At 35.1% G+C, this 11,977-nt stretch overlaps 2 protein-coding genes across 19 annotated transcripts; both read right to left on the bottom strand.

The window, feature by feature from the left end:
* Positions 1–1,317: 1,317 nt before the first annotated feature.
* On the bottom strand, positions 1,318–4,260 carry LOC107782304 (rust resistance kinase Lr10-like). The gene is made up of 3 exons (XM_016603171.2): positions 3,225–4,260; positions 2,889–2,939; positions 1,318–2,692 (listed from the first exon to the last, which is right to left on the bottom strand). Exons 1-3 carry the CDS (start codon positions 3,958–3,960, stop codon positions 1,587–1,589), a joined length of 1,893 nt encoding a protein of 630 aa, XP_016458657.1. The 5' UTR covers positions 3,961–4,260; the 3' UTR covers positions 1,318–1,586.
* Positions 4,261–4,491: 231 nt separating this feature from the next.
* Positions 4,492–10,360, bottom strand: LOC107782305 (putative protein phosphatase 2C 3). Of its 18 annotated transcripts, none has more exons than XM_016603176.2 (10): positions 9,163–10,360; positions 8,648–8,719; positions 7,698–8,411; positions 7,445–7,616; positions 7,189–7,342; positions 7,040–7,103; positions 6,840–6,947; positions 6,608–6,733; positions 6,009–6,241; positions 4,492–5,014 (listed from the first exon to the last, which is right to left on the bottom strand). In XM_016603176.2, the coding sequence occupies exons 3-10, from the start codon at positions 8,004–8,006 to the stop codon at positions 4,795–4,797; spliced, it is 1,386 nt and encodes a 461-aa protein (XP_016458662.2). In that variant the 5' UTR covers positions 8,007–8,411; positions 8,648–8,719; positions 9,163–10,360; the 3' UTR covers positions 4,492–4,794. The 18 variants fall into 18 exon arrangements, with proteins under 18 accessions (XP_016458662.2, XP_016458665.2, XP_075103969.1 ...); XM_016603179.2 differs by having other exon boundaries at positions 7,698–8,145; XM_075247868.1 differs by having other exon boundaries at positions 7,794–8,145.
* Positions 10,361–11,977: the final 1,617 nt, after the last annotated feature.

Below are 11,977 nucleotides of genomic sequence, written 5' to 3'. Positions count from 1 at the left end.
ACCCTAAGAAAATAACCTCACAAGATCACTCCAAAGAAAGGGTTCACATAAGTGCTTCCCAACACTAATTCTCATACAAAATACTTTTAATAAAGGAGGAAAGGAAGAAACAAGAAATGAAGACTCAAGCCTTGTTGGTGTATCTAAAATGAACTAATGGCCTTCCATTTTATAGGCAAAAATGTCTTGGCCTCTTAGGTGTAAAAGAAGAGATACAACTTGTGCAAATGATGTCCACCACATAATGCAATATTTTTGGGTCTCAAAGAATATTGCCAACAAAGTCTACGCTTTGTAAAGATATTTATGCTTATGTGAGATAGACTCCATTGGTCAAAATATTAGCCATAATTACATTTCTCCTCTTCATTCATTATCCCAATTAACTGAACCATTGAAGAGCAAATCCTGGAAAGAAATGTCTGACTATAAAAATCATACTGCAAAGACTTGGGATTTGAAAAGTCTCTGCGTTAAACTATTAGATATATCCAAATAAAATCTACAAGGGGAAAATACTTATATGTACTAGGAGTTTGCACCAAACTATATCAACTTGTCATTGTTAAGTCATAAAATGATGTGAGAATTTGTAGTGATTAACTTTGGGTTAAGTGATAAAAATTTGTGTGCAAATAAAAGTCGTGTACTTTTTTTTCCTTCCTGTTTCTGTTAGCGACAGTATTGTTGCATTTGAAGAAATTGGAGGTATTGAGGAAGCAAAGAAAAAGAAGAAGACTAATAATTGAGGAATGCAAACAAAAGAAGAAGACTAAGATATATGGAATCATCCCATGCTCAAACAAAAAATTCCTACCTCAAGAAAAGGAAGACTAGATATTAACTTAATGGATATAGGTATTTCTTAGAAACACATTCAAAACACTGTGAAGAAATTTTCCAGGTGAGATACTTTCCTGAATGTGAAAAGATACACTATTTCCAAAAGTCATTAGATCCTTTCAATTTTCATGCAATAATTTTACATCCCTGACAACTAATGATAATTGCAATACAATCTTAAATCTTCTACATTAAATATGTTCCTTCTTCTGAAGTTTTAGACTACAACATTGGTTGAACCAAATATTTCTTCTCTTTACTAGTTAAGTGCAATTAGCATATACTTTTCCTGGTAAAAAAATTGGCTTTATGTTTGATCTATTCCATCAAAATACTTCTGCAAATTGTTAGTGGCTATAGGATGCCATTAAATTCATGTAGGATTATTAAAGGACAATCTGATTTAGATCCTACCAGCACTTCTAAAATTCCCCCATTACGCAAATCGCTGATCTTTTTTAGTGATAAATCATTAAGAAAAACATGAAATTTACAGTTTCCCACACTCAAGGACATCTAAACACATTGGATACCAGCTTTTGCTAAAATTCCATAACAAAATGGACTATGTTATAGTCCATTGCAAGGTATGAGACTTGAGTCCCACGTCGGTATTGCAATGTGCTGATGTGAGTTTATATAGCATTGGGCTCTCCCACCTTAACAACTAGCTTTTGGGGTGTGGTTCTCACTGGGTTGTATCAGACTACATGGATAATAACTGACATATCGACAAATAAACATTAGACTAGTTCTACTACTGATGAATCTACCTCTGATCTTGAGGGAGAATATAGGTAAGGCTTGGGAGGAATCTGCAAAAACTCTAGGTTCCCTTCTAACATTTCTACAACCTTAGTCATAGATGGTCGATTCGAGGGATCAGTCTGTATGCACCATAAACTCACCATCACCATCTTTCTTGCACATTCTTTCTCCTCTTCATTCATTATCCCAATTAACTGAAGCTCTTCGTCTAGTTCAATTCGTTGATAGAGCCAGTGTGGAAAGTATATTTCACTTGTGCGATCTACTCCGGCATCAACATTTTTTCTTCCTCCAACCATCTCTAGGACCATCATTCCGTAGCTATAGACGTCTGACTTGTGAGATACACCTCCCAAGTTTCTGCAAACAATTTCTGGAGCGATATAACCGATAGTCCCTCGTGCACCTAACATTGACACAATGCTTTCCTTTTTCATGCACAGTTTGGCAAGACCAAAATCAGAGATCTTAGGACAAAATTCTTCATCAAGCAGGATATTATGAGGCTTTATATCAAAATGCAAAATCCGAGTGGTACAACCACGATGCAAATACTCTAATCCTCGAGCAATACTTATTGCAATTTTGTACAATATTGGCCAGCCCAATTGGCGAACTCTGTCAGATCTTTCCTCATAGATAAACTTTTCAAGAGATCCATTTGGCATGAATTCATAAATGAGTGCTCTTTTGCGACCCTCAAAACAAAATCCCACAAGGTTCACGATGTTAACATGTGATGTCCTGCTAATACTTGCCACCTCGTTAATGAATTCTTCACCACTTCCTTTTAGTATATTTAGGACCTTCACAGCCACATGACTTCCATTATGCAGACTCCCTTTGTATACAGAACCAAATCCTCCTTGACCTAGTTTGTTTTTGAAGCCACTGGTGATACTTTTGACCTCCGAATAGCTGTATCTCTTTGGAGCATATGACCCATAGTTCTTAAAAAATGCTTCAATATTTTTGTGATCCTCAGGATTAGATTCCCAAAACCTGATGTTCTTGCACCACACAATCTTTTCTCTAAAACAGAAGAGTAAAACCAACAATGCAACAGTCAACAAAACTGCACCTGTGAAGAAAAATGAAGCCATGCACCATCAGAGAATATAAATTCATTCTGAAAGTCCTACAGCACTCTTTGGGTTATAGTCTGTATTGTATATGTGGACTAAAAAGAATATGTTCGAAAGAGCGAAGGGAAAGAAGGTAACTGAGAAATTTTCTTGGCAGTTACAGTTTTAGAGAAGAAAAAGAAGAAGAGATACCTGTGGTTAGTATGAACCAGATTCTCCGATGCTGGCCTGTTTTTGATGTTCCTGTTGTAGATTTCATAAATAGAAAAAGTTAAAAAACCGTTGATCTTCTTAGTTAGATAATTTGTAGCTTTGAAGTACATCCCAAAGAGTGGCTGAAGCTTATGGTGCCCATGTAGGTATAATTAAACGCCTCGGCTTAAGCCCAATTTTACAAGCAGTAATATTACTTAATGAAAAAAACTCTTAGTCGTTTTTGCACCTAAAATGATGAGGGAAAATATTATGAAATATTGTGATTATGTCATATGTAAACAAGTAAGGACTCTTAAGAGATATGCACTAGACCTTGAGCATGTGGATTATACTGATTTGTACAGTGAAATTTTTTGGTTTTATCAGTCTGGCATTGACCTCCACCAAAGTGACATTGGTAACACTCATCAGACAATTTCCATTCTACCTGAAAAGCAGGACTTAACATTTTGAACACATCACCATCATCTGGCATTGAATTTACTGGCAATCTGATAAGTGAACAGTTGACAGTAAGGTTGCCTGCTCGAATGTCTTCATCGCGATCTTGGAAAAACTTGTAGTATATGCTAAAGCCTTTACAACCATTGTATTTTTCATAAACAGCAAAATGGTTGATCTTCTTCTGGGTAGTACTAGTGCTGTTGCATTTGAAGAAGTTGACAATATTTGCTGGGAGAACTTTGTAAGAAATAGAAGGAGAGTCTGGAAGGGAGATATTTTTGTTAAAAGCCTGGCAATCATGTTGCCTCAACTCGGCATTAAGCTTCGGGTCCCCAAGCGCAACTGTATAATTATTCAGCTTGGCCAAAGCATAATACCAATCTCCTCCAGGAAGTAGTTGGATTCTTGGAGGTGTTTTTGCATCACAACCAGAAATGGGCATTATTCCACAGTCAGGTTGTGTGGAAAGAGAGAAAGGAAAGCTCAGGTCAGTAAGATTCCCACATGAAAAGGACTTTGGACAAGTTGAGTTAGTTAAACCATTTGCCTGAACAAAGATCAGAAGAAGAGATAGAAGGAAGCTTACAAATGAAGTGATAGCCATATAGAATCCTCCTACTGATCAAACAAACAATTTCCTATCTCAAGAAGAGGAAGACTAGATATGAACTAAATTTGTGTTTAAAAGTATAGTGTCTTTGGAAAAATTGGCAGAAACGTATATTATGTGCTGTTAGGGAATTTTCAAAGCACTTACTTTTCACTGGAAAGACTTGGAAGTCTTGCATCAATAATTAGGCTTCATTGTCAAGCCTAGTGAAGAAACTGACTTGATATGTCTGAGATGACTTCATTTTAAGACACTCCTTCGTCGCAAAAGAGACAAGCTAACAGGGATGAAGGAGTAGATATTGACTTAATTGTTCAGTGGAATTCTTTTTTGTGATTATTATTTTCCAGTCAATTTACACTGCTTATTCGGGGTCAAGATTGTTAGTAGATATGGAAATGTTCTCGGAAAGCTAGACTAATGAAGATACAAACTCTTTGAAATGATGTTATTTCCCTTTTTGGTAGTATTTTCTTAGTCTGATATGACATATTACAACTTATAGGATATTTTTTGAGCTTGTAATTTGCTTTAGTACCAACTGAGATTCCAAGCACATTTTCATTCACTATCTTAAGTACAAAATAAGTAGTTTTTGTGCACATTTAATGTCTCTTAGAATCTCATAACTATTATGAAAGAAGGATCATATAACATCCCAATAACCTCTATCGCACTTTTCCATTTGATAGAACCTATTTACATTATTGGCTGACATACAGTATGCTCTGATGCCAATGTTCAATAAATCATCCTAACTAAGATATGAGGCAGAAATCAGAAAGAATTATAACAAAACTGTTGACACACTTGGCAATGATGCACGAGTTAAGCGACTTTAACACCACTTGGCCGTTTCCCTTCCATGGCGTCCTTCTTATCACGACAGTCAGCACATAGGAACGGACCTTGCCAAGGCTTTGAGCTCGTCGAGAAAATTGAACCAGCATGTACTGATATGCCTTCGCTTGCAGCAAGGTCAACCTGGCAAATAGCACAGATGAAGAGACCGGACATTGATGGACCATTTGAATCCTCACTCCCTAATCTGCAATCCACATGATAATAAAATGATCAAAGTTTTCTTCTTGGAAAAGTGAGAACAAAAAGTCAAGAATACTCTTGTTCCATTCTTTTGACATTCTGGAATGTTAGCCTTGATTAGCAAAGGCCAAAGAAACTCTTAGGGGTCGTTTGGTAGGATGGATAAGTAAAAATAATCCTTGAAAAAAATTTATTACCACTTTATCCCTTGTTTGGTTACTAATCCTTTATCCCAAGATTAAAAATAGTACCGGGATAACTTATACTTGCCAGAGGGTGGAATAATAATTCCAGGATAAGTTACACAGGATAAAGAAGTAAAATTAACAATCTCAGGATTAATACAATATACCAAACAGTCATTAAGAAATAATACCAGGATAACTAATCCCAACATAACTAATCTCAGTATAACTAATCCAAGCATAACTAATCCCAACATAACTTGTCTTTACAAACAACCCCTTAGTGCACTCTTAATGCATTTGATTCCCAGACAATTCTTGTCGTTAACTAAAATCCATATATCATGATCTCTTTGTCAACTGACTCGTACCTTTACACATGCGACAAAGCTACAACCTATATTGCACGGACTCGCCAAAATGTTGCGGACTCGTGTCGGAACCTCCAAAAAAAGTACTACTTTTGGAGGATCCAGCATGCACCCCGAGACATTTTTGAGAATCGGGACAACATAGGCTACAACAAGTTGCATTTCTAATTACTGATTGATTTTGAAGAATCTGACCAGTATATAGTGATATATCATCAGATACCCACCAACCACAACAGTGTAGAATCTACTCAAGTCAAAATATAATACCAAGCTACTAATATGATATCAGTGTGAAAAGGCTATATGTGAATAAGCATCTTGATATCTTATATCAACAAATTTTCTCTAATTACTCCAATCAACATCAACTGAAATAAAAAAAGCTTCATGAAATATTAAACTATAGATTGAAGGTTTCAAAGTTGAAGAGAATGCTAACCTTTCAGCAAGCATTGCTGATCCTTCTTCAAACAGTTCCTCTACAATGCCTATAGCTGACAGCTTTTTCGATAGTTTAGCAGTAGATTTCTGTGACTTTCTTCTGAAGAAAAGAGATTGGAGTTTGTTATATTTCTTGGTCGGAGTTGCAGGCTGTACAGTGTTATCGGGAGGAATTATGTCAACTACTATGCACGTCGTGTCATCCTTCAGCCCACGCGTCCTCAAAGCTTCCTAAACAATCAACAAATTGGCCATAAATTTAACTATTTCTCAAACAAAAAGCTTAAATCCGTTAAAATCTCTGTCATCCAAAATACTTACTCCCTCTGTCCCAATTTATGTGCCATACTTCTCATTTTAGTCTGTCCCAAAAATAATGTCATACTTCCTTATTTAGAAGCATTTTTACTTTAAAATTCATACTTTACCCTTAATGAAATGATCTACATCCACACAAATATCTATGGCTTGTTTTAGACCATATGTTTCAAAAGTCTTCCTTTCTTTCTTAAATTCTATGTCGAGTCAAATACTACCGCATAAAATTGGGATGGAGGGAGTATTATGGATGCAAGGAATTCGTGTGAACGCCACTACCTTCACAACTTGCCTAGCAGCAAGCTCAGCAGGCAAGCCACGACAAGACTTTGCAGCCATGTCCGACGATAAGGAGTCCCAAATTCCATCGGATGCAATGATTAGCCTTCCACCTGCAGTTGATAGCTTCACAATGTTGAAAAAGTTAAGGCCTAAGACATCAGATATAGAACTGAAAAGAATACAGCAGGATTTGGTTACAAGAGTGTAAGAAAGACAAGAGAGTTATTACTTTTACTTGTTTGACATATGGTATTGGAACAATGAATTCCCCTACATCCATATCTCCGATTGATCTTGAAAGACATAAACCTCCTGGCCAACAGCGAAGAGGACCAACCTGCAGATATTAACAAAAGCTTGTTTTACACCAGTAATGTGATGCCAGAACGATTTTCCTATGCTCGATCAGACACAAATTTTACAACTCACCTCAGTACCAGCAAAAATACTAAGTCTTCCTACTTCACCACCACTTGCTGTGACACGCTCCCTTCTGCGAATAATCAAGAGACGGTGAACATTTTCATATCAACGGTTAACCAGAAAGGAAGATTTAGAAGATAGAGATAGACGCTTACTCCTCCGCATTTTCTTCAAGCCTATGGTCTACAGTTAATTCTGAAACAGCACCACCCTGAGTATCCAAAATGCAACGCGAATCTCCAACACACGCAACTGTCACAGTCCATCCATCAACAATCACAAATGTAGCTGTGGTTCCGGAAGTTTGTCCTGCAGTGACAAATGAAGGCATATATGGAATTAGCACTACTGAAGCATGAATTTAAGACAATTACCTCAAAAGAAGATATGCAGAAAACACAAATTTCATGCCTTTTCTCTGGAACTCCTTATCAGTTTTCACAAAGCCTGCAACTAGTGCACGAGGCAAAGCGTGTAGCCACTCGTCCCTCCCTAGTCCACGAGGAATGGCACTCAAAACATGATTTAGTAAATGATCCTTTGAGAACACTGCGGCTGCTGTCCCATTATGTCCATCAAAGATCTGAAAAAAAGAGGAATTATAATCTGATGAACAATATTATCTATACAGAAAGATGGAGAAATGTATCGCGATGAAATGGACCTGAATAGAGCAAAATTGATGCAAAAGATTCATATGTGGACTCCATCTAATTTGGAGAAAGGTGGAGATTGATTGAAAATATGTTGAAATACATACCGCGAACACAGAGAAGGAGGATGAAGGATTGCCTTGAACTCTCTGGCAATCTGTTTTCATCAGAAAATAATCCTCACCTTTCTTGGACTGAGCTGCACATCCATATCTAACAGTTGGCTTCTCCATTTTTTCATTCCTCAGTTCTCTGCTAATCAGTGCTGCTAATGGCACAAGATCATGATTTAACCTATGCCTCTCTTCTCTTGACCCCATTTTTCCTCCTACTAATTAATCCAAGCTAAACCTCACTAATTCCTCCACAACCTCGACGCTTATCCTTTGTTTGGTCGAATTTGGATAATATGAACTTCTCGCGTTCTCCTTATCAGACAATTCAACGCCAGGGGCGGATCTAGTATGCAACATACGAGTTCATTAGAACCAGTAGCTTTAGCTTGACATGTATATGAGTTAAATTTTTTTACTAAAAAGGTACGAATAAGAGAATTGGGACCCAGCAAAACAAATGGACTGTGTTAGGATACCGAACTCGAACGCGTTCAAATCCTGAATACGCCTTTGTTCAACCCAACAAACATTTACTCCCTGACAACCTCAATATTCCCAAATAAGAGCTCTCATAAAGTTTCAAACTTTATCTCCAAATCCAATCACACACTACAAAAACACAACAATGAACACATAAAACAAGATGAAACTTCAAGAATCTCCTAACAATTTCATTCCAAAATAAGAACTCTCTCAAAGTTTCAAACTTGATCTCCAAATCCAATTACACACTACAAAAAACACAAGAACAAACACTGAAACACATAAAGAACATGAATATTCAAGAATCTGCTCAAAACTCCATTTCATCACTTGACTTTTGCTAAAATAACCTAAGAATTTACCTCATTAAACAAGGCTTTTTACGTACTATGTTTCTCCCCGCAAAAAAAGCCAAAATGCAGATCTGATAGTGACTGCAGAGTCAAGAATTCACCTCCAAGTTAACAAATTTAATAATAAAAACTTTAAAAAAAAAGGAACAAAATCAAAACGGAAACAAAAACGCGGGTTGCTGACAAGATATGAACTGTAATAAACCAATCATCAAAACCCATTACTTAAAAAGTTTTTTCACTCAAAATAAATGAGCAAATAAACAAACATTCTTGAAAGAGAGAGAGAGACATAATAATATACACATAAATTAAATTCAATATAAATAAAACAAATGATATGAATTTTAGTATTTTACTTGGTGTAAGATATATAACACGTCAGCAAGAAAGAAAACAACAGCCAACTTCATAATTACAACAACAGAAGTAAACACAGATATTGTCTTCCTCTTTTTTTAGTGTAATTACTAATAAAGAAGTTACATAGAAATGTAATTAAAAAATAAAAACAGAAAGCTGACCTGTTTGTTCGAAGAAAGATGATGGAAAGTGAAAGAGCTGACTTTGATAGACTGTGAACTACATTGTGCTTTCTGTTTTTTACCGACTTTCTGGTGCAGCTAAGCTTTATCTTTCTTTTTTCTATTTTCTAATTATCTTTTTTTCCCTTTAAATATTACTTATAAGGAATGGACAAAAAAAAGATATTTCATCTTTTGTCTCTTGTTTTTTTTTTTAAATGATAATGATCTTTTTTCCTTTTTTTCATGTTACTTATAACTTATAAGGATTGGGGAAAAAGATATTTCAATAGACATTTCCTCATTTTAAAATTTCTTAAATTATTTTAAAATGTTTTCAGTGCCGAATTTTTCTTTTAAATGCTTTAGGATAGTTATTTTTATCTTTTCTAAACAAGTTGACTCTTTATATTTTTTATTTAATTCTGGATCTACCTCCAAGCGTTCTTATAATTTATTTCACGAGTCGCCTTCATCAACATTGGATAGTTTACATTAGTAATATAAAAAATTACTGACACCTTATGTTTACACTAAATTGCATTGATGATAGTATCCTTTTGAGTAGAACAAAAGAAACTTATTTGGATAAAATTCATAGAATTGTTTTTCCTTAAATTTTGTAACCGGTAAGTAATATCAACAAGAGACATTTTTCCAAATTTCTGTCCAAAAATTTTACGAGAACAATAATATACCCTAATCCCATAAATGAAATTTGAGGAAGATAGTATATATGCAGACATTATCTATAACTTGTGTAAGTAAAGAAATTATTTTAGACAGACATAAGTGTTAACAAGAACATGCTAATAACAAAATGGAACCAGAGAAAACATTAATCTTTGGGTACTAATAACTTAATTAGCAAGTGATTAATCTTTGTTGAATTGGATAATACTAAAGTCATGTTTTTTTAGAAGATGCAAAAGATCAAACATTCATGTCATAGGATACTAGCTAGACTATTGGTAAAGGCATGTGATATCAAACATCAGACACCTTTTGCCATGTGCCAATTTTTTTTTTTATTTTGAAAAAGCAATAAGTTGAGGAGAACAAAATGAACAATTTGTTATAAAATAAAAGCAACTTAGTAAAACATGAACAAGACATGTTGTTATGAAATAAAAGCAATTTAGTAAAACATGAACAAGAAATGGAGATAGAGAGAAGAAAGAGATTTTCTTCTTCAATTATGTGTATTTTCCTATCTATTACAAGGCCTTTATATAGGCATGAAAAGTGAAAAAAATATGTCATTGAATATGTCATTAAGCATTTGAGATGAAGATCATAGAGGAAGAGTAAGCATTTGAGAAGATCATGGAAGAAGAGTAGACATCCACCATAATTTTATTTTTCTTATAACACTCCCCCTTAGATGTCCATAGATAATGTGCCTCGTTAAAACCTTATTAGGAAAAAACCTTATAGGAAAAAAAATCCTAGTGAAGGAAAAAGAGTACACGTGTTTAGAAATACGTCTTTTGGTTGCCTCGTTAAAAAAAATCTTGCAAGGAAAATCCAATGGGACAAAACCTTGTAAGGAAAAAAGAGTACAACGCATATTAACTCCCCCTGATGAGAGCATCAATTCACATCCTTGAGCGTTCGCATCCCAATCTTGTATACTAGTTTCTTGAAGCTTTCGCACATTGATATCACCATTCTTTTGAAGATCATGTGTGAAAAATAACTTTGGTGAAATGTGCTTTGTCCTATCCCCTTTTATGAATCCTCCATTCAACTGGGATATGCATGTTGCATTGTCTTCATACAAAATTGTGGGTAGTTTGTCACACCTCAAACCACATTTGTCTCGAATAAGGTATATTATAGACCTCAACCATACACATTCTCGACTTGCTTCATGAATAGCAATTATCTCAGCATGATTAGATGAAATAGCCACGATTGATTGCTTAGTCGATCGCCAAGATATGGCAGTGCCTCCATATGTAAACACATAAGCTGTTCGAGATCGAACCTTTTGTGGGTCATATAAATACCCAGCATCGGCATAACCAACAAGATTAGGACTGCAATCATTGCCATAAAATAATCTCATATCGGTAGTCCCTTTTAGGTACCGCAATATGTGTTTGATTCCATTCCAATGTCTCTTTGTAGGAGCAGAGCTATATCTTGTTAAGACATTAACTGAAAAAGTTATGTCAGACCTTGTAATGTTAGAAAGATACATTAGTGCACCAATTGCACTAAGATATGGTACGTCGGGACCAAGAAACTCTTCATTATTTTTATAAGGTCGGAATGAATGTGCTTTATCCATATAAAATCGCTTTAAAATTATTTTAGTGTATGTTGATTGATGGACAAAAATTCCATCTTTCATATACTCAATTTGTAGACCAAGACAAAATTTTATCTTTCCAAGATCTTTCATTTCAAATTCTTTCTTTAAATAGTCTACTACTTTAGGAAGCTCCCTAGGAGTTCCAATGATATTTAAATCATCAACATACATGGCGATTATAACAAATTTAGATCCAGATCTTTTTTTTTAAAGACACAAGGACAAATTGAATCATTCTGGTACCCTTCTTTCAACAGGTACTCATTCAGGCGATTATACCACATGCGCCCTGATTGTTTCAATCCGTATAAGGAATTTTGAAGCTTTATTTAATAAATTTCTTGGAAACCTTAATATGCTTCAGAATAATTTAAATCCTTCAATGATTTTCATTATACGCATATCACGTTTTTCTTGTATTGCCAGATTAAAACCTGAAATAGCGACATCCACCACAGGAGAACATGTCTTTATATAATCAATGCCAGGATATTT

Source organism: Nicotiana tabacum, chromosome 24 (assembly GCF_000715075.1).
Source record: "Nicotiana tabacum cultivar K326 chromosome 24, ASM71507v2, whole genome shotgun sequence".
In the NCBI taxonomy this organism is placed as follows: Eukaryota; Viridiplantae; Streptophyta; class Magnoliopsida; order Solanales; family Solanaceae; genus Nicotiana; species Nicotiana tabacum.
Note: the sequence above shows the minus strand (reverse complement) of the source record. Positions and strands in the feature narration are given on the sequence as shown.